The sequence below is a fragment of the Pituophis catenifer genome, unplaced genomic scaffold (genome assembly GCF_029215685.1).
Source record: "Pituophis catenifer annectens isolate HBS135680 unplaced genomic scaffold, rPitCat1.0.hap2 SCAF_7, whole genome shotgun sequence".
Taxonomy (NCBI): domain Eukaryota; kingdom Metazoa; phylum Chordata; class Lepidosauria; order Squamata; family Colubridae; genus Pituophis; species Pituophis catenifer.
The window spans coordinates 49,026,541-49,052,399 of NW_027256887.1; the positions used below are offsets into that span (position 1 = coordinate 49,026,541).

The window sequence follows — 25,859 nt, forward strand, 5'->3', positions numbered from 1 at the left end:
GGAGCAGAAAATGCCTCATCTCTGTCTAATATTGCCATTAGGGGTTGGGAGGCTTGTTCTCTGGCGCCATCTGGCGACCAGGCTCAGTAGCTGAGAGAGTGCAATTGCTTTGTCTCATTGAGAGGTTCCAACATCTGCATTTCCAAAGCACGGGAAGTGACAGCTTCTCCCCTGGGGGAGCTTCCCTGTCCCTGGCACTTCGCAGCTTTCTCAGCCTTGGCCATCTCTCTGTCTATGGCCTTCTGAGGCTTTCTGGCGTCCTTCTCTTCGGCCTTAGAGACCTTCTTGGCCAATACGGCTTTCACCCTAATTCAGGCTGCTGCTCCTTTAACGGCTGATTTTTGGCCTGAGGAGCTTCCTCTGCTCATCTGGGACTTGACAGGGATACCCCTGTCTTCCCCACTTATGCCCGGCACCTCCTAACTGCTTGAAGGCGCAGGAGCCACCATTTTCAAATTCTGGGCGTTTGTGATAACAAGGCAGGCTTGTTCTGAAAGAACCCTGCTGCTATGGCTTGTATTGCACTAGTTTGCACTTGCCAATAAACAGTATGCCCAGGATTAACTGGGCGACCTAGGCTTCTTGAGTCAGTAAATAGTCACGAATAGTCCCAAAAACCGGTTTTATTTTAAGAGCTATGAATTCTGTTCATTCACAGATAAGTCCCAAATAGTTGTAAAGAGTCCTTTAGGATAAGGCTGATAATGATCCATCTTTATCTCCCTTGACATGCTGCTAAAGACCTAATTGGCAAAGCCACATGGAGTCCAGAATCAAACAGAGTTTCACTTTAAACTGCACAGAATTAACAACATTGCTTCCTGCAAAGACCCACATGCCTTTGCTCTTCTTTTAAGTCTTATGGGAGGGGCCAATCATCTCCAAATCCTACTCCCGAGTCATCCCTTTGGTTTTAATTGTTTTTGCCTTCTGGCAGCTCTGTGCATGCGTGCACTGGGAACAGGCTCCCCATTCCTCTGCCTCGCTGAGGTCCGACTCTGGAGGCTCCAGAAGCAACATATACCTCCCAGATGGCCCTTTCTCTGCCTCCGACACAGAGCCCTCGTGTGAGCCTTCCCCAGATTCCAGGACTGGCCGATGTTCCTCCCAATCCTCCTCACTGTCTGACTCTGCTGCCAGCTCCGCAGGCTGCTGGCGGACCACAACAGGCGCGGGACGGTGCCAGGGACCTCGGCTCTGTCGGTTCTGAGCCGGATTAAGTTTTAGCCCCCTCCGCTTAAATGCGGGAATGGCAAAGACCTTGGCTCTCCATTCGAGCCAGCTAGGTGGCTGTGCCAGATGGACTGGGAAGCCAGCCACTAGTTCGCTCTCCTAGCGAACACTACATGAATCCACTATCTTACTGAGGCTGTTTGAGAATCCAAGGAATTATAGATTGACAGTTGCCTGAAGCCGTTTCACTCAAGCATCTCTGCTGGGCGAAGACTAGGGAGACACATAGGCAAAGGAGGAGTGACCAGAAGATTGACAGACTCAGTCTCCAGGCAGAAAGGCAGAGTTAACCCATTCCTTGGATTCTCTACTCAGCTTACTGGAGAATTAGCATTTAAGTAACATATAACCATCTGAAATTAATGGAGTTTGACAGATATGAGGAAGTTTCTCATATTAGATCCCTACATCTTTCTCCATGGAGCTCCTGTCCATGTTTAAAAATGTTTGCCTTTGCTATCCTTTAATAAAACTGATAACATCCTTAAAAGAAACATGGTCTGTCCAAAACACAAGTACAGAATTAGGTCGTGAGAGTAGTAAAAAAAAAAAAAAACTATTTAATACCAAATTAGTTAAGAATAGATATGATTTCATCACATTTTCCATGCTAAAGTTTCAAGGAAGGAAAACTGAAGACATGCATCCCCATTTCTTATCAATTCTAGAAATGCTTTCAAGAGATGGGATTTCCCCATGCAATTCCTGTTGTCAACAGATGTCAACGTATCAATGTCATATTTTATTTCCCACCCAGGGTGAACAGGAATTATTTACTTGCATAAGATCCTAAATCAGTTTTTCTTCACAACTGTGCTCCAGATTTCCAATTATAATAGAATTAGCTTATATTACTAGGGCCTCACATTACTGTAGAACATATGGCATATTTCTAAATGTGACATAGTTCCAAATTTACAAATGAATTTATCTATATTTTCTATTTGTATCCAAATTAAATGAAACTATAATATGGTATTCATTCACTCCATTACAGCAATCGTTTAGAACACATATGCTAATTGAAGCATGTTAAACCAGTTAAAGAGCTTTATTCTCTTTTGTCAAGCAGCATGAAATAAATACAGATAGTCTTCAACTTACAACTACAATTAGGACTGGAACTAAGCAAGGCGAGTTAGTCACATCCAATTTTATGGGCTTTCTGCCACAGTTGTTATGTGAACTTCATTAAGCAAATCTGCCTTCCCTCATGGCCTTTGGTTGTCATAAACCAGCTGGGAAGATTGCAAATATCAATCATGTGACCCTAAGATGTTCCGTCCAAATTTTGATAATGTGATTGCAAGGACACTGTGATAGATCATTGACATAAGTGTGAAGACTGGTTGGAAATTACTTTTTTTAGCACCATCTTAACTTCAAACACTTGCTAAAATAATGGTCTACCTATATCACCAAAATCAAAGCAAGAAATGAGAGCAGCCCCAATTCCAACTGTTTTAATCAAAATAAATATTATGGGCCTATTTCAAAGTGATAATTGGGAAAAGAAATAATTTAGAATATCTTTATCTGTAAGTTTCAATATTTTCCAATGCAATATTTTCCAATGCTGAACTTTCCAGCTGCTAAAATGCCATCCTTATAAATATGCTTGCTCAAACACTATTCTGACACATAAAGTAGAGAATGAAAAAGAAAACTGCTAGGACCAATTCCTTTTAAGGACAAACAGGTTTATAGCTAACTGTATGAAATATAAGAGGCCAAGGTGCTTAGAAACTTTGTCCTTCTCAAATCCATTATTCTTCTTCATATGGATAGCCAACGCAATACAACATAGAAACTTAAACCTTGTGCAAAGCTATTTCAGACACCACATTCCTTGTCTGTGCAATTAATAGCTTCTTCCTTAAATCTAGTTATAATCAGATTCCATCTACATAAGAATTTATAGCAGTATCTTCTTAGTGTACAGTATAAGAGAAACAAAGAGCATAAAATTCATTTCTATAATACAAAATTCATCAGATATAGGAAACTATTATATCTGGTTATTCATTGCAAACATAGAAATATAAATTTTATCCTCTATGCTGGGGGGGGGGGAGATGCTGTATTTCCTTGCTATAAAGACTATAAAGAAAGTATAGTATAAACTATAAAGTATAAATTTTCTACCTGACAGACTGCTGGGACTATTTTTGTGTTAACTCTTAACTGGCATTTGCTGTTTTAAAAGTCCACTAGACATTTAGAAAGTTGTATCAAATAAAGATAAACATTCTTACTCTGCTATATCAAGATATCCACAGGAAGCAGCCGCATGTAGAGGTATCCAGCCTTCATTGTCAGGTTGATTAATGCTGGCTCCATTTTCCACAAGAAATTTCACCATATCTATGTTATCATCTATGCAAGCCTATAAACAGAGAAAAATGGTTAAAGTTTATACAAGAGATTTGCCAAATATCACTCTAAAAACAGAGAAAAATTAGTTTTGGCTGTCACCAAAGAAGTGAAACAAGCAGTCCTTTACACCTATAGCATATTGATGCATGATGCATGAATTAATCTATGCTTCCTTAATTTGTCCTGATTTTTTAAAAAAGGCATTGCTAGTTCCTGTTGTTTGAAACCTGCCACTTATTTTATATATAACTGACTGGTAATTTCCGTGTTAACTCAATAGCAACTTTAGAAATTTAAAATATCCTGGAAAAAGTCTTCACTTTGTAATATACATGAGAGAGTAAGATTAAATTATCTAAATCCAGACATAAATAAGCTTTATTAATCTATCCATTATGTCTTCTCCTAATATTCTTCACTCTTTGACAAGTTTGCAAGAAACAAAAACCAGATTCTATAACTAATTTTTATTTATTTATTAAATTCACAAAACCCCATCTCACTATCTAAGTAACTCTGGGAGATTCACAGATTTTAAAAGAAAGACATTCGGGTTCAAACCATCACTGAGTAAGAGAAAGCAACACATACTAAAGGACATCATACCAAATCAGTGGCACCCAAGGAAAACAATAAATCTGTGTTCTGAGTCAATTTTCCTCAGGGAATTTAAATCAAATTTAAATTTTAAAGTGAATAAAAAACTTAACTAGCTTTTAAATTTGAATTAGATAATACAATTTAAGGTATTGTTGTGTCTTGTCTTAAAATTTCATCTCTGAAAACCTTCTACTTATGCACCAATGTATTCAGAAAATTCTGAAATTCTATTTTACTTTTTTCCCCTTTATTTGTAAAGAAGATCAACAATATGAGTGTTTGGCAAGTACTTCACCCTATTTTCTAAATTGTTCCAAATCTAAAAAGATTACCAGCTTCCAATGGATTTGGCATTTTTGATTTTTTTGTAAAACAAAACTAATGATTTTGTAGATTTCAGCACAGATATTTAAATATTTTAATGTTAGAGATCTGTGCCCAGACTCTGGTCAACACAATTCTCCAACAATAGCTGCATGTTCCAACTTCTACTACTGTTGGCATTTTCACTGTACTGTGAAATGCACTGATAGACAGATAAACAGGCAGACACAGACTTTCCAAAGGAATTCTTTAACATAACAGACTTATGGCTATCAAAATCAATGCCTGCATAATACATAGCTTAAAAACACACTAAATGAAATTATTTGTTCTTTAGCCCTTCAGTTAAAGGATGTATCCAACAATGCTTTATGCTAAACTGTTATCTTCTAATTGTAATGCCTTTAGGACCCCCCATAAACAGCCTAAAATCAATGGCACACAAACGAACCTATTGCCTCTAGCAATCTCAATGCTTGATTTAGGGAATGAGCAATTCTTTTGAAATAATAACAAAAACTGCTTGTGAAGAAACTATACAATTAATTTACTCAGAGAGAAAAAAAGGCATCAATTTTTTTGCAATTATGCACCCAGAGTTCGTTCTGATAGATGGACAACTATTTTAATTTGCTTGATAAATATTTCATGTTTATTGCCGACTTTTGTTAAAATCAATAAGCTACAGTTTAAAAATTAAGTCATAAGTTCATAAGGCTCCTTACCTTTAAACCATCAATTCAAGACTCAAACTAAACTATATTTTTAATAAACATAGATTTATATTTCACACAACTGACATGTAATTCTTTAGACCAATTTCCCTAATTTTGTTTTCTATTTGTTTGTTTTAAAAGTCTGTAAAAATATCTTTGTCAACATAGCCCAGAAGCTCAGTATGACAATACCTAGTCTTGAAAATCAAAATATGCAAATCTCATTTTAAACACAACTTTCTGGTTTGTTTGGATAATGAAAAACTATGAAGTAATTCTAATCATATCACAAACATGATTTGTATGATGTTCAAATTAAGCTTAGACATCAGGTATTCTGTACATGTAGTCCTCAACTTAAAACCATTCACTTAGCGACCGCTTGAAGCTACAAAGGCATTCAGAAAGTGACTTATGATCTTTTTGCACACTTTTCACATTTACAACCATTGCAACATCCCCATGATCATGTGATCAAAATTTGGACATATGGCAACTGGCATATATTTATGAGGGTTGCTGTGCCTCAGTGTCATGTGATCACCTTTTGTGACCTTCTGGGAAGCAAAGTGAATGGGGAAGGCCGGCTTAATTTAACAATCATGTTACTAACAACTGCAGTGATTCACTTAACAACTGTGGCAAGAATGGCCATAAAATGGAGGAAAACTCACTTAACAACTGTCTTGCTTAGCAACAGAAATTTTGGGTTCAATTGTGGTTGTAAGTTAAGGACTGCCTGTATGTACAGGTAGAAACAAAACTAGGAACATACTTTTAAAGTGGTTCCAAAAAAATCAAGAGATTACATCTATTTAGAAGAAAATACACTATGGTTTTTGCTGTAAGAGGCAGCTGAGTAAATGTCAAAAAAATCCTATTAGAACACTTGAACTTTATATGGGCTTGATCAGAGTCACTTTAATTAATAGCAGGTGTGTACAGACTATTATTTAACATCATTTTGAATGTGATTGGTTAATTCTGAGTACAACCACATCCCTATTTATAAGAGGGTGTGCACTCTTATGCAGCCACATTATTGTATGTTTTTAATTGTTATTTTACCCTTAAAAGATTTCAGTTTGTTTTTCAGCTGATTTGTACATCTTATATGTTATATAAAAGGTGGAAAAAATTCTGAATTGATTTATTTTGGTTTGACCTTTTTACATCTCAAACAACTAGCATTTTAATAAGGGTGTGTAGAGTGTGTAAGGTGTGTTTATATTATCCACTGTAAGCAGAATATTAACTTTTTAAAGGAAGACAAATCTCATCTCACATTATATTGTATTTTAAAATAGAATCCTGATTTAAAGCAAATCTTACTAAATTTCTAAATACTGTACATCCCACATCGAGTAATACGTTGAGAGTCTACTTTGTTTAATCAACATTGTTTATTTTAAATCCTGAAATACTCTGAAAATGAGATTAAAAATCCTGAAGAGGGGGAGAATTAGAAGGCAGGGGGGTAGTATTTTACTAGGCTCACCAAAGTCAACTTTCCACTAAGCAATGACTTAGTTGCACATGAATATAAATGGTCATTCAGTTTGCTATTGGCAGGCCAAAATCACAAAGTTGGAGTTGAGATAAATGGATTAAAAGTCTCCATGCAAAGTGATGTCATTTTCCAAAACTTGGTACTGTGCAGAAACTTTGATACACAACAGTATTATGCATTTAATGTTTATGTGCAATCATAAAATTCTATGTATCTTTATGCCTACATTTTAAATTCTAAACTGCTGGCTGCAGTTCTAATGCAGAAGATTAGAAAACAGATATTATATGGTTAAAGGCAACTGTAATTTCTCCCATTTTGGATGGGTGCCTTCAGTTCACTGCAGTGCAAACTAAGTTGACCATATAAGGCTCTGGGATTCCCATGTAAAATGCTCAAATACATTAACTATATATTTGCTAAAACAAAGTGTGCAGTACGAAAATAGTAATATAATTTAAAAATTTCCAATTTAAAGAACATTTGGAAGTGATCAAAGATGGATAGGGAGCATTAGATTTAAAAGTAGAGGAAGACCCTGTTTCTACATAATACTGTAACAGCAGTACCAGTTTTATCTTATTTTGTGTTCCTTCACTGATGTAGAATTATCTTAATTTAAGGCTTTCTACAGTAAGACTAACTATGAAAGAGAGGTCCATACAGGAAAGGAAAACAGAACTAATCCGCTTAATGCAAAGAACAGGGGACCTGCGGCTGTAAGTCATACAATTTTCCAAACCCTATTACAAGCATTCAATTCAGACCTTGGATAAAAGCTATCTATCTCCCCTAATACCAAATGCCTTAGGAGGGAGGGAGGGAGGGAGGGAGAGAGAAAGAAAGAAAGAAAGAAAGAAAGAAAGAAAGAAAGAAAGAAAGAAAGAAAGAAAGAAAGAAAGAAAGAAAGAAAGAAAGAAAGAAAGAAAGAAAGAAAGAAAGAAAGAAAGAAGGATTTTAGATAGGGAAAAAATCATAATCCCATCTACTGCTTGTTTCAACCTACATATTAGTTAACAGTTAACAAGTTAAATAGGTACAGAAAAATAGAAAAATTTTCTATCACTGACTGTTATTGAATCCTTATATACACTCTCTCAGAAGTTTCTTAAATTGAGACAGGAAATTTTAAAGTTGCAATAATTGAGAAAGTATAAGCCCTTTATATAATGTTCAAAAATTCTGAAAAGCACTAAGTAAATAGAAACTTCTTTCAAAAAAAATTGCCTTGAACTTTAGAATCCTATATTCTTACTAAACATAATCATAACAAAAGTAAGTCTCATGTCACTTAACAGATGACATGCATATTAGGCCTGTGCAGTACATCACTTCTATTTGTGGAACTTCTACAGTTGAATTGAAAGAGCAATTCAATTTAATGCTTGACTCAAAAAAGTGAGGCACTCCACCTCCAACACCACCAATCAAAGTACTGATGCAGGTCACTTCTCTTCAGCGGCTTCTTAACGTGCTGTTAGCTTCTGTAAACATGAATATATGAGAAAAAAATTGGTAAAAACTTGGAAATAGCTGCTTGAATATGTTTGGCTACACCAAGCTATTGGCAAGTATCAGATACTTCGACATTTTATGGAACAACCTCAAAAGACACTGAGATCAAGGTTTCAATCAAATATTCCCCCAAGACTGCACTCAATTTGTATTTATGTCATAAATATACTCCATTCGATTAAATGAAAATCCATTGGGATCCCCCCCACCCCAATCATCTTAGTTGTGGTTAAGTCTTTTGTAGCCATGATGACAAAGAGTATTGTTCTTCAACAGTTAATAATCACAGAAGCTTTACAGAATGCTATCCCACTTCTTGCTATATTTGATAGTGTGCAAGTTTTAGATTCCATACCAATAGTGTAATCGTGACAGCTTTATGCAGATAGTTTTATATATCAAATAGCAAGTTGTGGTTGCAAATGGCCTATATAGTTTGAAATCTGAAGCTGTTGTCAATGTTGTCTTAGAATTTAAGTTGATATTTTGTCAAAATGACCCCATGTTCATCATGTTAATGCAAATGATAAAACACACTTAACAGTGCAAGACACTTTAAAAAATAGGATCAGAAGTCAAAAATCCTATACAAGACTCCACTAGGTTCACAAAGATTACTGTGTGTGAACCAGGAAATATAAGGATTCTATTTTTCAATCCCAAAAGATAAAAGTCTTCAGTGTTGGCAGATGCAATGGTACATAATGTAGCACAGAAGTATTCAGCGATATAACACTGAATCCACCTATATGGATACAGAACTATGGATTCTGTAACAACTGTTTATCCAGTTTATTTCATATTCTATCTCTAGAGCTTTTAGATATTTTTATAACTTTTTATATTTTCTGGGTCATGGGCAGTTTGAGAGAAAATATCAATGGTATCACAAAATGCCAACAATTTATAAAAACTGCCATGAAGACATGATTGTCACAAATAAGTTATAATTATGCTAAAAGCCTAGAAACCAGAAATAAAAGGCTAAAGGAGGGGTATAAAACCCACAAATCAAACTGACCCTTTGAACTCAGTTTTCGCTTTTATTCAGAATAAATTTTACAAACATCTCTCTTTTCCAATAATAAAATTGCACACTAAGCACATATGTCCAGCTATTTTCTTAAACAAAACTTTTTACACACAGTACCATAAGTATTCCTCTCACATCAAGAACGTAGCAATAGCACATAGTTTTAGGTACCATTCCATAATGTTTTACAGGACCCTCTGAGCAGTTAGAATGTCAGCATATTGCCCCCAACAATCTGTGTCCTCATTTTATTGACCCTGGAAGGATGGATTGAATTGAATCAACCTTGAGGCAGTCAGGATTGAACTGGCTGTGGGCAGAGTCAGCCTGCAATACTGCATTCTAACCACTGAGCCACCAGTGGGGGGGAAAGAGATCTGTCTTTTTTTTCCCTATTACCAGTATTAGGCATAGGCAAAATGATTTACCTCTTATATCTCCATTCCTGCAGCTATAAATATTTTAAAAGAAAGGATCAGGTTTTTGTCATATTTGTTTGTCATATTTGCCTTATTTGTTAGGGGCATATAAATCCAGAGATATTCAAATATTCAAAGAAAGAATGCAGCCTGCTAAAGTCTAGTACTAAAGGCACTAGACTTTACAGTTTACAGGGATCAAAGAGTTGCCCTTTGGACTACCATCCTAGGAAAAGCCTCATTGGATTAAAGAGCTACAAACACATAGACACATGCTTCATTTTCATACACCTGATCTGAAGCAATGCATAGACTTATTCTACTTCCAAAAGATTTTTTTATAATGAAATTAAAATCTGACTTGTCAAAAAGTAGCATGAAATCATTCATTCATTCATTCATTCATTCTTTCATTCATTCATTCATTCAGCAATCAAATTTATATGGCCACCTATCTCATAAAGTGATTCTGGGTGGCATATAACAATTGGATTAAACAATAAATATATGAAACCAATCATTGAAAAGTCATAATTAAAAATATAATCATCAGATATAGAATGGAATAAATGAAACACTATGATAGAACCATCTTATAATTAATTCTAAATAACTCTAAATGTTGAATATAATGAATGTTATCAATAAAATTGTTTTCAGCTCCATTAGTGAATTTATTTAGATCAGGCCTGTCAAACTGGCGGCCCGCAGGCCAGATGCATGACGCACAGGCCACACCCATTCCAGCTCCGCAAAGGCAAAAAAATGTCACAATATGTGACGCAATCAAGTTTGATACTCGTAATTTAGATCAATGCTTTTTTAAAAAATTGCTAATTGTTCCCTAGCAGAATTTTAAAACTAGAAAATATACACTTATTTTGTGTACCTTAATCAAGAGTTCAGGAGTACTTTTACATTATGAATTTGCTAAAATATATTCTATGCATAGTGATGCAAAAGTGGACACGGCTGAATCAAAAAAATTACTTCCAACTCATAAAAGCAAGCTTTTTGATTGTTTGTTTGTTTCAGCTTACATAAATGTATTATTCATAATAAATGTCTTTCGCTAATGTCATCAATCAGTGCAGATTTAATAATATTTTCATTATTAAGAGTCACTTTGTTTGGGAATCTGAAACTGCACCTAGCAGAGTGATAATGCAAAATATTTGACTGAAGACTATGTCAAATACGTGACTATTTATTTATTTATTTATTTATTGGTTCGATTTATATTCCGCCCTTCTCTGGAGACTCAGGGCGGTTTACAATGTGTTAAACAATAGTCTTCATACTTTTTGTATATACCTGCTTAGTAGGGCTTTCACCCCCCTCCCCCAGTGGTGTTCTTTTTTATACAAAGTCAGCTTATTGCCCCCACAAACCAGGTCCTCATTTTACCTACCTTGAAAGGATAGAAGGCTGAGTCAACCTTGATCCTGGTGAGATTTGAACTTCCAATAATTGCAGGCAGCTGGTGCTATTTAACAGCACTTTAGTCTGCTGCACCACCAAGGCTTTTGACTAGAGCCAAACTTGCCTACTTTTCTTTGTATTTGCTTTATTTGTTAGACGCTGCAGTTCTCATAGGTTTCCCCACTGAAATGATGGCAAAAAGCATGTGCTTATTTTCAGGAACAAACATACAAGAAAATTCTGAAGACTGGGGGGGCGGAGGGCAACCAACCCTGACCCATAATTTTGTAATCATCTTGTTTTCTTCATTTTACGTTATATTAATTAATTAATTAATTAATTAATTAATTACATGTATTTATATGCCGCCATTCTCCCAAAGGACTCAGGGCAGCGAACACAAGTTAAGAAACAAGTACAATAAAATCATAATTTAATCCAAATAATTAATTAGTATAAATAATAAAGCCCGGAATCAGTCTCAGCCTATTTGTTTGAAAAGCCAAGTCTTCAAGTCCCGACGGAAGGAGCGGAGATCAGGAGCCATCCGGAGCTCAGTAGGTAATTCATTCCAGCACCCACAGAGAACGCCCTACCCTGGGCACAGCAAGGTGACATTGGCTCGCCGTGGGAACCCTGAGGAGAGCGGCCCTATGTGAGCAAACAGGACGGTGAGAGGCAGGCAGGAGAAGGTCATGCAAATATCCCGGACCTAAGTCATGAAGGGCCTTATAGGTGAGGACCAGCACCTTAAAGCGGACCCGGAGAACCACTGGTAACCAGTGCAGCTCACGCAGGAGGGGTGTTATATGGGAGTAACGAGGGGCTCCCATAACAACCCGTGCAGCTGCATTCTGGATCAGCTGGAGTCTCCGGGTGCATCTCAGGGGCAGGCCCATGTAGAGGAAATTGCAGTAATCCAAGCGGGAAGTAACCAGGCATGAGTGACTGTGCGAAGGTCATCTCAGTCCAGGAAAGGGAGCAACTGGTGCACCAGGTGAACCTGTGTGAAGGCCCCCCTAGTCACGGCCGTTAGATGGTCTTCTAGGGATAGCCGAGCATCCAGGAGGACACCCAAGTTGCGAGCCCTATCAACGGGTGCAAGTTTTTCCCCATCTATCAAAAGTGATGGAGCCTCTGAAACCCGAGATGCCGGCATCCACAGCCACTCAGTTTTAGAGGGATTGAGTTTGAGTCTGTTTCTGCCCATCCAGGCCCGTACCTCCTCCAGGCAACAGGACATCACGGAAAGGGCATCTCTGGGGTGGTCTGGGGTGGAGATGTATAATTGGGTATCATCAGCATATTGATAATATCTCACCCCAAAGCAATGAATGATCTCACCCAGTGGCTTCATATAGATGTTAAAGAGCAGGGGGGAGAGAACCGACCCCTGAGGCACCCCACAATTAAGGGGCCTCGGGGTGGATCTCTGCCCTCCTGCCCATACAAACTGAAAGCAACCCGAGAGGTAGGAGGAAAACCACTGTAAGACAGTGCCCCCCACCCCTAACCCCACAAGTCGCTGCAGTAGAATACCATGGTTGATGGTATCAAAAGCCGCTGAGAGGTCAAGTTGGACCAGGATGGAGGAACAAACCCCATCCCGAGCCCGCCAGAGATCATTCACCAGAGCGACCAATGCCGTTTCTGTGCTGTGACCGTGTCGGAAGCATGATTGGTACGGGTCAAGGTATTCCGTTTCCTCCAGGAATTGTGGGAGCTGTTGAGCCACTACAGTCTCAACAACCTTTGCGATGAAGCCACTGTATATACAACCACTGTAATGTGGTTAGTTAAAAATAATTCACTAAATGTAATGGCATGCTGGCAAAAATAGGTTAAGAGCAAATTAAAGGTGTTTCTTCTTTTTACTATATTACACTACCATTATCTGTAAGACTACATTATTGAACAATTTCACTGATTTATATATAATTATGCTATTATTTGAATGCAGTTACTATGTTGATTTATCTATTTATTGATATCCATGCTATTTTACAGACTATATATATTACATAATTATTTAACTCAGAAAAAATAGAGTATTAGCCTTACCTGAACGCTTCTTCTCATCGTGCTAAAGGATAATACAATTCATGGGTGGTTCCTCTACTTCCTTGCTTGAAGCTGGGTCAATCATTTCTTTAGTCCCGCCTCCTTCTACTGCACCTCCCCAGTTTTGACGAAGGCTGATTGATTGACTTTCGGAGTTCTTTGGTTCTATTACTGATCACTTCCAGACCAAGGATCTGACTGTCTTCAGGGTGGGATTGTATTATCCTTCAGCACGACAAGAAGCAGTGTTCAAGAAAGACCAATGCTCTTTCTCCATCGTGCTGATTGGATAATACAATTCATGGGACATACCAAAGCTGGCTGTCCTAAGGGTGGGGCAAAGTCTGGTCCTGGGTCCCTACCACCGTATGTACTCACTGAAGTACTCTTCTGGCAAAGGCTGCCTCTGCTGATGCGAAAGCGCCCAGCTTGTAGTGTCTGATGAATGGTGATGGAGAAGACCACGTTGCCGCTTTACAGATGTCCTTGATGGAAGTCTGAGTATTCCACGCCACCGTTGTAGCCGCGCTCCTCATTGAGTGGGCCGTCACTCATCCGGGCAGTGGCAATGACTGCAGTTCATAGGTCTTAGTGATGCATGCTCGAATCCACCAACCTATTGTAGATGGTGAAATCTTGTTGCCCAATGAGCTTGGCCTAATTGAAACGAACATTGATTCTGTCTTCTTCATAGAAGCCGTTTTCTTTAGATAGATGCGTATCGTCCTTCTAACGTCCAAGAAGTGCCACTTCTTTTCTAACTTATGTCCCGGCTTAGGACAGAAATCCGGTAGTACTATCTCCTGTGCCCTGTGGAAAGTGGAGTTCACCTTCGGTAGGAAAGTGGGATCTAGTCGTAACGCTACCCTATTTGGATGAAAAATACATAGATCCTCTTTTATGGACAGGGCTGCCAGTTCAGATATTTGTCTGGCGGAAATAATTGCCACAAGGAAGACTACTTTCCAGGTGAGGACGTTTAAGCTGGTGGAGCTTAATGGTTCGAATGGTTCTACCATTAATCTTATCAGGACCTTTGTCAGGTCCCATGTTGGATATCTATGAACCATTGGGGGTTTTAGATTAGTTGCTCCTCTGAGGAAGCTGCGCACAAGTGGGTGCTGGGTGATGGACCCCAACCTCCCGCTGCCCAAGACTGATGCTATCGCCGCTACCTGTCTACGTAAGGTATTGGGAGACAGGCCTTTGTCCAGGCCTTCCTGTAGGAATACTAGAATTTGTATCACTGATGCTGTGGTTGGTTCGATATGTATCTTATCACACCAATCACAGAATTCTCTCCATGTGGCATCGTAGACCCTGTTGGTTGAAGGCCTTCTAGAGGCCTGTATTGTCTGAATAACCTTGGTGGGGCACTTGAACTGACCCAATCTAGCCCGTTCAAGTGCCAGATGGTCAGTTGAAGCCACTGCTGTTGTGGGTGTAGTAGATCCCCCTGGATGAGAGATACTCTGTCCATGGGGATCCTCCATGGCCATCAACAGGTTGACCAGATCTGCGAACCACGGCCGTCTGGGCCAGTGTGGCACTATGAGCAGGACCTCTGCCCTCTCCTCCATTACCTTCCTGATCACTTTCAGAATCAATGGTAGTGGTGGAAATGCATATAACAGTCCCCTTGGCCATGGGCTGTGGAGAGCATTGGCTCTTTCTGCTCCTGATGTTGGGAATCTTGTGTAGAACCTTGGTAGCTGCATGTTCGTTTTGGATGCAAAAAGATCCAGGACTGGACTCCCAAAACTTTCCGCCAACTCCTTGAAAGGTCGGGATGTAGGCGCCACTCTGAGCGGTCGAGTCTTGTTCTGCTGAGCCAGTCTGCCTGCATGTTTGCTGACCCCGAGATGTGTTCTGCTCTGAGCGAAAGGATATGCTTTTCCATCCAGAGGCCCAGATGTTCTGCTTCTTGCATGACAGCCTTGGAATGTGTCACCCCGATAGTTTATGTGGGCCTTTGTGGCCACGTTGTCTATCAAGATGAGGATGTGCCGACCGATTGCAACCCTCTGGAATCGTTTTAGTGCCAGGTGAGTCGCCCTGAGTTCCAGCCAGTTGATGTTGTTCTTGAGGTCCACTGGGGACTACTGACCCTGTGCTATCTGGCACTGGCAATGTGCCCCCCAACTGAATAGGCCGGTGTCTGTTGTGATGGTCAGGCAATTCGGCTCCTTGAAGCCACACTCCCTGGTTATGGCCTGTGACCTCCACCACCAAAGTGATTGCTTCACCCTTGGTGGGACCCACACCCTAATCCTGGTGTTGCTCCTGCCTGATCTCTGATGTGGTAGGAGGAACCATCGCAATGACCTTGCATGCAAGCAAGCCCAGGGCACGATTGCTATGAAAGACACTATTTTGCCTAGGAGCTGCAGGAGCAGATCCAAAGACACTGTTCGGCTGTTAGGATCTGATCCGCCAGTGCTTTTATGCTGGTTTGGCGATCCTGTGACAAATACATCTTGCCTGAGGTGGTATCTATGACTGCTCCCAAATGTAGCAGTCACTTGGTTGAAGTCAGTTGGCTCTTGTCGAAGTTGACGTTGATTCTATGGACTTGCCAAATAGCTTGTCCCCCTTGACTGGGGCAGAAGCCAGCTTCCACTTATGTTTTATATCTGCCTGCCAATGGCGGAGCCAAACCAAGCATCTTACAGCTACCTACTCTGCGATGGCTTTGGAAGCGTACTTAGCGCCATTGAGAGTGGCATCTGCTATAAGTTCCAGTGTTCGTATGGGAAGGAAAAAAGGCAAGAATTAAATTAAGTATACTGCAGGATGATAGGACCAGAGGTGGATTTGGATTACCAGCATGGAAACATATTATAAAGCAACAAGTTTGACATGGATTAGGGAATGGGTGAATTTGAAAAATCAAAGATTGCTAACCTTGGAGGGACACAATTTGATGATGGGGTGGCACGCCTTCTTATGGAACACCAGGAACAAAACACATAGGTATTTTTGTAATCATATTTTAAGAGATTCATTAATTCATACATGGCAAGAAATCAAAAGTAAACACTATATGAAAGTTCCTGGATGATTATCCACAATGGAGGCAATGACACACCCCAATACCATGGCAATTCAAAAAATGGTAAGATATAATGAAATATTAGATCCCCAGGGAATATTTAAAACACAAGAAGAACTCAGAGAGCAAGGAATTCAGATAGACTGGTGGCCCTATTTACAGAAAAAAAAACAAGATACAAAAAAGACCAAGAGGAAGGAGGAATTGAATTAAAACCAAATTGATTGGATAAACTTTTAGAAGCCACGGAGGAAAAATTGATTTCAAAAATTTATAAATATTTATTGGAATTTGATTTGGCAGAAGAATTAGTAAAGGGACAAATGATAGCATGGGCAAGAAACATCAGACATAACATAGAACTGGAGGACTGGGAAAGAGTGTGGAAAAATAATTATATTATGACAAAATCAGTGGTCTATAAAGAGAACCAGTATAAAATATGGTATAGATGATATCTGGCCCCTTCGAGGTTAGCAAAAATGTATTTGAACTTAAGTCCAACTTGCTGGAAATGCAAGCAGGCACAGGGCACTTTTTTTCATGTTTGGTGGCTTTGCCCAAAAATTAGGAAGTATTGGGGAAAAATAAGGATTTGGCTAATAGAAATAACATCAGAAAAAATAGAACTTAAACCAGAAATTTTTTTATTAGGGATGATTAAAGAAAATTATAAGAAAGAAATAAAGTATTTAATACTACATATAGCCACTGCAGCCAGATTGGTGCTAGCTCAATTTTGGAAAACTGATCAACTGCCAACAGATCAACTAATAATTCAAAAAATCTATAATTGTGTAGAAATGGATAAATTAACATTCGAATTGAAAGATAAGGCAGACTCAAAATATTGTACAGTATGGAATATATGGTATGATTGGATAACTAGGAGAAATGAGGGTAAATGCAAAATTCTGAATGATAACAAAAATTTTTAAAAAAACGCACCGTCAATAAGATAACGGATATGTGACTAGTCACTTTTTCTTTTTATGTAGTGTTGTTTATATTGATATAGATGTTTTGTATACACATGGTGTATTATTTTGCTTTTATGTTTAATAGAGTTTGTTTTTTAAAATTAAAAAAAAGTTCCAGTGTCACTATTACTTTGTTAAAGTCCTGTTGTGATCGGAGATCACCAGGTGGTGCCTTGTCCTGCATCTCCTGAAGCCATATCAAAGCAGCTCTGCTGAAAAATGAGGCAGTTGTGGTAGCTTTGACTGCCCATGCTGCTGCTTGGTGAACCTTATGAAGGGTCTGCTCCGCCTTCTTGTCCTCTCTTTTCAAGCTCTCCTCTGCCTCATTGGCTAGGATAGTTGAGAATGTTGAGGCAGCCACTGGGCCACCAATTGTTGGAGGTTGTAGAGACTGCAAATTCCGGCTCTACGTTATACATCTTTTCGTTCCCACTTGGCATTGGGAAAATCACTGGTTGGACCATTTGCCCATGCACCACCTCTCTGAACAGATCAGGAGAAGGAACAGTCTCACATTCCACCATTGGGCTTGCAAAAAGCCTATCCTTTGGATCTGTCATGGATGGTTTTACCCTAGATGCCATCGGGTCAGTGCCCATGCCAGTTATTGCCTTGACCTTGCTTAGCAATAGCTTAAACAGACTTGTTCGAAACACACCATTAAATGTTGTGGCATCTTCCAGTTTCCTCTTCATCAGAGAATTCTGTCTCCTTTTGTTCCTCCTTTCCTGAAATTTAAGCTTCACTAGGAGTGGATGAGATGCAGGAGTTAAATCTTTGTAACGCCAGGCCCCCTTTTTGCCTCCCTGCTGGCAAGGGGTGATCCTGTTCTGATATTCTCTCCACATTTATATGGCTGGTCTGATCCTCCTGCTCAGACATGACCTGCGTTAAAGCCTCTGATATTAGATTAGATCTGATATCTTATTCATAAGTGCAGGAGATCTAGCTCCTGCAGTTGTGGGAGTGTATGTTGCCTCTGGTGCCAGTCTCATCCTCTTTGGATGAGGTTGCCACTGATTTCCAAAATCCTGAAACTTTCCTTGCAATCCAATGATTCATCCTCTCCCAAACAAAGGATTGTTTGGTTTGATTGCTCACCAGCTCCCTCTGGTGTTGCCGTTCTGGGACTAATGCCTTGCTGCTCTATCTCTATTGGCTGAAATACTGAAGAGCGGGAAATCCCATTTCGCTCCACCTCCTTTTCAGCTCTTGCAAAACTTTTCTCAATGGCTTTATGCCTCCTTAAAGCCTCTTTTTCCTCAGCTTTGGAGTACTTACTGGAAAACAGAAGTTTTCCTCTTATCTCTAGTGTAGCTACTTTTGCAGCCACTCTGGGCCCTTCTGAGCTCATTTCTTGGGCTGGGCTTAGAGCAGGGAATCCTTGCTCCTCCCCACTTACCCCTGTGTTGTGGCCCATCAGTGGCTGGTGCAGCTGGTGGCTGATTCCGACAGTGAGGAGGCTGGTGTGGTGCTGCGCCAGCAGCCTGTGCAGCTGGCACTTGAGTCGGACAATGAGGAGACTGGAGAAGATCTGGTGCCAGGGGCGGGGATTCAGCCAGGGCCTTCAGAACCTCCAGAAGCTCCCTTAAGTGAAGAGGACGAAGAGAAGGAGCCTCTTCTTGATGCACGGGCACGCAGATCTGCCAAAAATGCAGGAGTGGCTCCTCAGGAGGAGGTCTCCTCGAGAGTAAGGCTTAGGGCTAATTGGCCACTCCCTTAGCCTATTTAAGGAGGAACGCCGACTGAAGCAATTTGCAGGGAACAACTCCGTTCACATACCTTTGTGTCTTGTCTTGCTTATCATATCAGCTTCCTGCAAATTGCTTCTGGGCATTCTGCCAACCACAGTAAGCTTTCAGTATTATTCTTTGAATTCTTGGCGGCTGTTAATGCAGTTAATTAACAGCCGTTGTTGTAAAAAACTGGTTTATTTAGTAAACTAAGGTTTGAACAGACTTTGTGTGTGCTGCGTTCTTTGGGGTCCATAGCTGGGGCAGAACACCCTGTCTCAAAGTAATCCTCCATGTTTGTCCCCTTTGTTCCTGAGAGACAAGCAGATTCACCCACGCAGGAGCTTTGCTGCACCGTCCTTGTTTCTATGGCTGTTAACAAATGTACTCAGCCTAAACTGAGCAGCGACTCTAGGTCCTTTATTATTCAAATGATGTCCTGGGGCCTCAGCTTTTCAGTTTAAAGCTGTAGTAGACAGAGCTGATGCTTTTAAGGGATCGCTGCCGGACAGCTCCCCCACCCCCATGGCTGCAGAGACAGCCCGGTCTTTTTACTCACAGTTCTGCTACCATTAATTTTGCTTCTATTAGTTGGATCCTGGTCTAAAACTTTTTTTTACCTCTGAAGCACTTCTCCTTGCTGCTTCTTGCATGAAAGCTGAGTCAAAAAACTGGGGAGGAGCAGTAGAAGGAGGTGGGACTAAAGAAATGATTGACTCAACTTCAAGCAAGGAAGTAGAGGAACAACCTATGAATTGTATTATCCAATCAGCACGAGGGAAAATAATAGTTTCTCAGGAAATGGCTCCATCTCTTTAGCTGCTCTACTCCTATTACAGGGTCTCATATTATTTCATGAATTACTATGTAAAATCATAATTATTATGCTTGAGGTTTGCAAAAAAAAAAACCTTTCTTAAAGGAGTTTAATTACGATCCCCACCCCAACTGCAAAAAATGCAACACTGGATTAGAAAAGTATATGAATGTCACAGGTCAGAAATTATAAATTTCTGATATAAATTTCTAGTACTGGAAAAGATGAAAAAGATGTGAAAGCTGAGTGCTCACACAATCAAGTAAGAATTCATTTTTGATTTTATATGTTTAGAATTCATTTTGCCTATCAAACTTCATTTTTACATGTCTACAGTGCTTCCAATGGTACAATGTGCATTTTAATAATCTTTCTTTCCTTCCTTCCTTCCAAATAATCTCTACACCTTACTCATTTTAAAAAATAAGAAACAGCTGGGAACTGTTCTTCCAGTGTATAAAACAAACCCATATGTAAGTTTGGCTAGAAATGAACATACCAATTAACTAGCCAAAAGTTTAGTTGATGATCTTATTTAAAAAGTGCTTATTCATAAATTTTGAATATCAAATACTTATTAGAATTTAGACAGACTTCTATAAAACAATTCCAAGTTAAATATATCTTATCTCTAAATTGGTAAAGTACTAAGTATCTGTTAGTGAAACTGTCGTTTAAAAAAAAAAAAATCCCAAAAGGTGACAATGGCAAACCACTTCCACATCACTGCCAAAAAGCCTAAATGGATATGTCCATAAACCATCCGGTTGAAGATGACTTGGAGTCATTATCATTTCATGTCTTTAATATAAACAAGATAAAGACAATCAAATGAATATTAAATTACCTTTACATTTAAATTAGTTACATCCCTTCAGAATAAAACTATCTTATTCTGAGAACTATAATTGCAACAATATGTGTGGCATCACTGAGAAAGCCTGGACTAGTCAGGTTGTATCAGCCAATTCACACTAGAAGCATACTATAAATATATACTGTAGTTTGAAGCACTTGTAAATCAGCATTCCTTAGTTTGCGTGCCCTCTAGAAGTGTTGGATTGTAATTCCAATCATCCTCCACCATGTGCTTGAGAATCTATCTCTTAATTGATAAAATGGCTGGAGTGAATGTACTGTATCGTAGTAGCCTCATTACTATCCAAATATAGTCTTAAGAATTTATAATAAGTCTTGACATCTTCAGCATGCCATGTAATATTTTTTTAAAAATAAGAGAAGAGCTCCCAATGACTTGAAGGTCAGGGAAACTTAGGATAGATCCTCCCAAGTTGACCAGGCTGTTGTAGTGGTAGGAAGTCTGGCTTGCAAGATTCTGTTAATATAGCCTTAGAAATTAGCTCATCTAGTCGTATTTCCTATCTGGTTTACCAGGGATGGCTGGACAACCAGAGAAGCAAATCCATTTGTAAGCAGTGTTTAAAGCACTGGACATTATCTAAGAATCCCTACAAAGTTAATTACATGAGAAACTTCCTTTTAAATCTTAGTTTCATCACTGTAGGTAATCCTCAACTTGTGACCATTGAATGTTACAACAGATCTCGAAAAGGAGACTTATGAGCCAGATTTGAAGTTCTCATGTCCAGGGACCAACCATATTGCATTTATGACCATTTGCAGCATGTTGTAAGCAGATGGATGCAGTTTCCAGCAAAAAAACTCCCATAGCGAACAATGAGTTTACTTAATGATCATTGCCTTCACTTAATGATTTCTATAAAATCATTGTAAAATTGGGCATGATTAGGGTTAGGGTCACATAGTCACACATTTTACAAATGTCACAACTTACTACCAAAATGGCGGGCTCACTTACAGTAGTAAGTCAAGGACAACTTGTTTCTCAACCTTGGAACACCCTTCCAGGAAAGACAGCATCACAGATGGTAAAGACTGTTTGGCTAGATAAGTCAGCATGATGAACATTTAATTGGTTGTTTATGGCGTGCTTAATTTATAGGTGGTTGTCTTAAAGAGTAGCTGAGTTTCTGAATTAATTTGCCCACATCTGAGAATGTATGCTGAAGACATTTTCAGAAAATGTATTTAATATTGCATATATCAGAATTAAGAATCCAAACACATTAAGTTTCTTTGACAATTGACTCAGTATTTGTTTTATATAAATTGCTTCATTTATTCCAATATTCAATAAAATAAATGATTTATTTCTTTATGACTGGACTGATGTTCAAAAACAAATAATTACTTGCAGCAAGACTGATGATCAGGTCCTCACCTTGTTATTCTGACATATATTGAAGCAACTACTAAATGAGGTATTTTAGAGTTCTTTTCAGTGACTGATCCTTTAAAATATGGATTTCACCTGTTTAAAAAACTTCAATAATGTATAAGGATTAAAAGTCTATTATGAATTCCAATTGAAATTATTGACTAGACAAATAAAAGGCAATGGCATCTCAATTTTTACTTTACCATCATAAATATTGAGCTACATTGTTGATGTTAGATGACAGAGCAGTATTTTGTTTTTCATCACCAGTAAAATTTTAACCAAATATTAGCGCCTGATTTTACACTACTTTACGTAGCATTAAATAACACAAAAATGGAAAGAACATTGAATAATATGAATACTAAAAAGATAAGAATAAGATACATTTTCAGGTATAAATAAAGTCTATACTCTCAGACAGAATTTTTTTTTTGTTTGCCACCTTGAATGATAAGATCACTTTAGCAGCCTGCATGCTAGGGTTAAAACTACTACTACAAAAGTAATACCAAATTCACTGGAGAGGGAAATCAGCTCAAAATACATTTTAACAATCAAAAACAGCCGTAAAGCCAAATTTTTACATCTCGATGAAAGCTCCAAAAAGACACAACCATATGAACCTCAAGGCAACACGGTTCCAAATAGAAGGCACAGCTACAGAGATGGACTTCATGGATAAGACCTAAAGCAGACCAACTCTTCTAGACTTTATTGGACAAGCAGGAATAACATGAAAACGGACGTTATCTTACCTGAATGTCCCTTCTATGCACACTGCTGGAGAATCCAAAGCGTGGGTTATTCAATGTCTATTAGCCAGAGACTGAGTGAGTGTTTCTTTAAATTTCTTCGGCCACGCCTCCCACGCTCGGCTGAGCCTCAGTTTTGTTCATGAAGGCGCAGATCCTGGAGAACATGCAGAAAAAGGCCATCCGGAAAGGAGAAAAAGCCTGACCTGGTAGGGTTGGATTCTCCAGCAGCGCGCATAGAAGGGATGTTCAGGTAAGACAACATCCGTTCTCCAGTGCTCTGTTTGGAGAATCCAAAGCGTGGGATATACCCAAGCAAGTTCTAAAAAGGGAGAGAAGCTGGCGGGGTGGCCTCCCGGGTGGCCGAAGCAGAGCGGACCGCTTACAGCACACATCGTCCGAAGGATGCCTCAGCCGAGGCAAAGGAGTCGACCTTGTAATGGTGGATGAACGGTGTCAACGAAGTCCAGATGGCCGCCCTGCAAATGTCAGTCACAGAAGCTTGGGTGCCCCATGCCGCTGTGGTAGAAGCACTCCTCATCGAGTGGGGTCAAATTCATCCTGGTAGAGGTTTGTTCTTAAGGGCATAAACCTTGCAAATACACGCCTTTAGCCAGTGGCCGATTGTAGAGGAAGAAACTTTCCTGCCCATTGATGCAGGGAGGAAGGAGACAAAGAGCACCTCAGATTTTCGAAAAGGCGCGGTCCGTTTAATGTACCTGCGGAGGGCCCTCCTAACGTCCACGATATGTCATTGGGCTTCCAGATGATGCCTCAGGCCCGGGCAGAAATCAGGTAACACCAGTTCCTGGGTGTGATGATAGAAGGTGTTGACCTTGGGCAGAAAGGAGGGATCCATCTGCAGGATAACTCTGTTCGAATGGAAGATATAGAGATCGTCTCTGACAGACAGGGCAGCAATCTCAGAAATGCGTTGTGCAGAGGTGATCGCCACCAGAAAGGTGACTTTGAGTGTCAAGAGGCGAAGGCTGATGGCCCCCAACGGTTCAAAGGGGGGGGAAACATGAGTGCTTGAAGGACCGGGGAAAGGTCCCTTGTCAGGTAGCGATGGACAACAGGAGGACACAGGTTGGCTGCCGCTTTCAGGAAGCCTCGAATCTTCGAGTCTTGGGAGAGGGGACGATCGTCGTCATCGGACCGGACAGTGTTCAAGGCCGCAACCTGCCTGCGAAGCGTGTTCAGGGCGAGACCCTTGTCCAAACCGTCTTGAAGAAATTTGAGCACCTCAGACACAGAAGCCGAAATTGGGTCGATGTGCACTCTAGAACACCAAAAACAGAACGACCTCCAGGTGGCGTTATAGATCCGGTTCATAGAGGCGTGTCTAGAAGCTTGAATCGTGCATATCACCCAACCCGAGAGATTGTCCTTCCTTAGGAGGATCCTCTCAAATGCCAGACAGTCAACTGGAACCACTGAGGCTCTGGATGCAGTATGACCCCCTGGCTAAGAGTAATCCTGTCCCATGGATCCTCCAGGGATGTGCGACAGATTCACCAGATCCACATACCAGGGTCGCCACAGCCAATGGGGGTGACCAGCAGGACATCCGCTCTCTCCGCCAAGATCTTGTGAATCAGTCTCGGGATGAGCGGAAGAGGCGAAAAGGCATAGAGCAGCCCCGGAGGCCAGGGGCTGCGGAGAGCATCGACCCCTTCTGCTTCCGGGCATGGGAACTGGGAAAGGGAGGCGGTTGAGTGTTGTTGGGGTGTGCAAAAAGATCGAGAATCGGATGTCCGAAGCAGTTCGCAGAAGAGGGCAGGATGGAAATGCCATTCTGATTGATCTATTCGGGTTCTGCTCAGCCAATCGGCCCCGGACATTGGTTGATCAGGAGATGTGTTGTGCCGTGAGAGATGATGTGTCTCTCCGCCCAGGTTAGTAGCTTCGCTGACTTGTTCATAAGTGGTTTGGACCGAGTGCCCCCTTCACGGTTCACATGTGCTTTCGTGGTCACATTGTCTGTCAGGACAAGCACTTGGTGGCTTGCCATGGCGGACTGGAAATGGCGCAGGGCAAGGTGGACTGCCCGCAGGTCCAGCCAATTGATATTGTTCTGGAGATCTGGAGACCAATGACCTTGAGCTACGCGGGAGAGAAGATGTGCGCCCCAACCCAACAAGCTCGCATCTGTTGTCATGGTGATACGTTGTGGTTCTTGGAAAATGCATCCCTTCCTTAAGGCCGCCGAGGTCCACCAGCAGAATGACAGGCGGACCGCCGCCGGAAGCTGTACCTGGATTCTGGAGTTGCTGTGACAGGACTTCTGCTATGGGAGCAGGTACCGTTGCAATGGTCAGGCATGAAAACGAGCCCACAGGACTACTGAAATGCACGAAATCATTTTCCCGAGCAACCGAGACAGGAGAAGCAGAGGGACCAACCTGAGGGAGAGAATCTGGGATATTAAGGTCGTTATGCTGAGACACCGATCCGGAGACAGGAAAACCTGACCTTTTCTAGAGCCTATCACGGCTCCCAGATGGAGAATGCAAGTCGTGGATCGCAGATGGCTTTTCTCCAGGTTCAAGGAAAACCCGTGTTGAATGGTTTGACACACCGTCACCAGGTCCCGCGTAGCTTGCATCTGGTATGGCCCGGTATTGAAAATGCCAATTGGCATACGTGAAACACAGGAACCTTCGATGGGATGTCCGAATTGTGACGTGAAGGTAGGGCTCCTTGAGGTCTACTGAAGTCATCAAGTCCGCCTCCCGTATGCAACCCAAGATTGACTTGAGGGATTGCATCTTGAACGGGTGGTACAAAATAAACTTGTTTAGTTCCTTGAGATCCAAGATCCCTCCTCAACCTCCGGAACTTTTGGGAACAAGGAAAAAGATTGAATAGAAACTGGTCCCACGGTCTCTGCTCTATGGCGCAGATTTCTAGGAGATGCTATATCTCTGCATCCATCAATTGTCTTTTGGTCGGGTTCGCCAACACTGGGCATGGGATGAAGCGGTTGGGGGGGCTGGAGCAGAATTCTAAGGTAGGGCCCAGCCACACCATATGGAGAACCCAGGCGTCTG

The 25,859-nt window shown here is 40.5% G+C and overlaps 1 protein-coding gene across 2 annotated transcripts in view; it reads right to left on the reverse strand.

Annotated features, from left to right (window-relative positions):
* The window catches only part of PPP1R12A (protein phosphatase 1 regulatory subunit 12A), a 149,373-nt gene that overhangs the window by 92,596 nt on the left and 30,918 nt on the right, over positions 1–25,859 (reverse strand). For both annotated transcript variants that reach the window (XM_070947961.1, XM_070947963.1), the window contains exon 2: positions 3,489–3,619. In XM_070947961.1, coding sequence (XP_070804062.1) covers positions 3,489–3,619 — 131 coding nt within the window. The remainder of the gene's footprint in view (positions 1–3,488; positions 3,620–25,859) is intronic.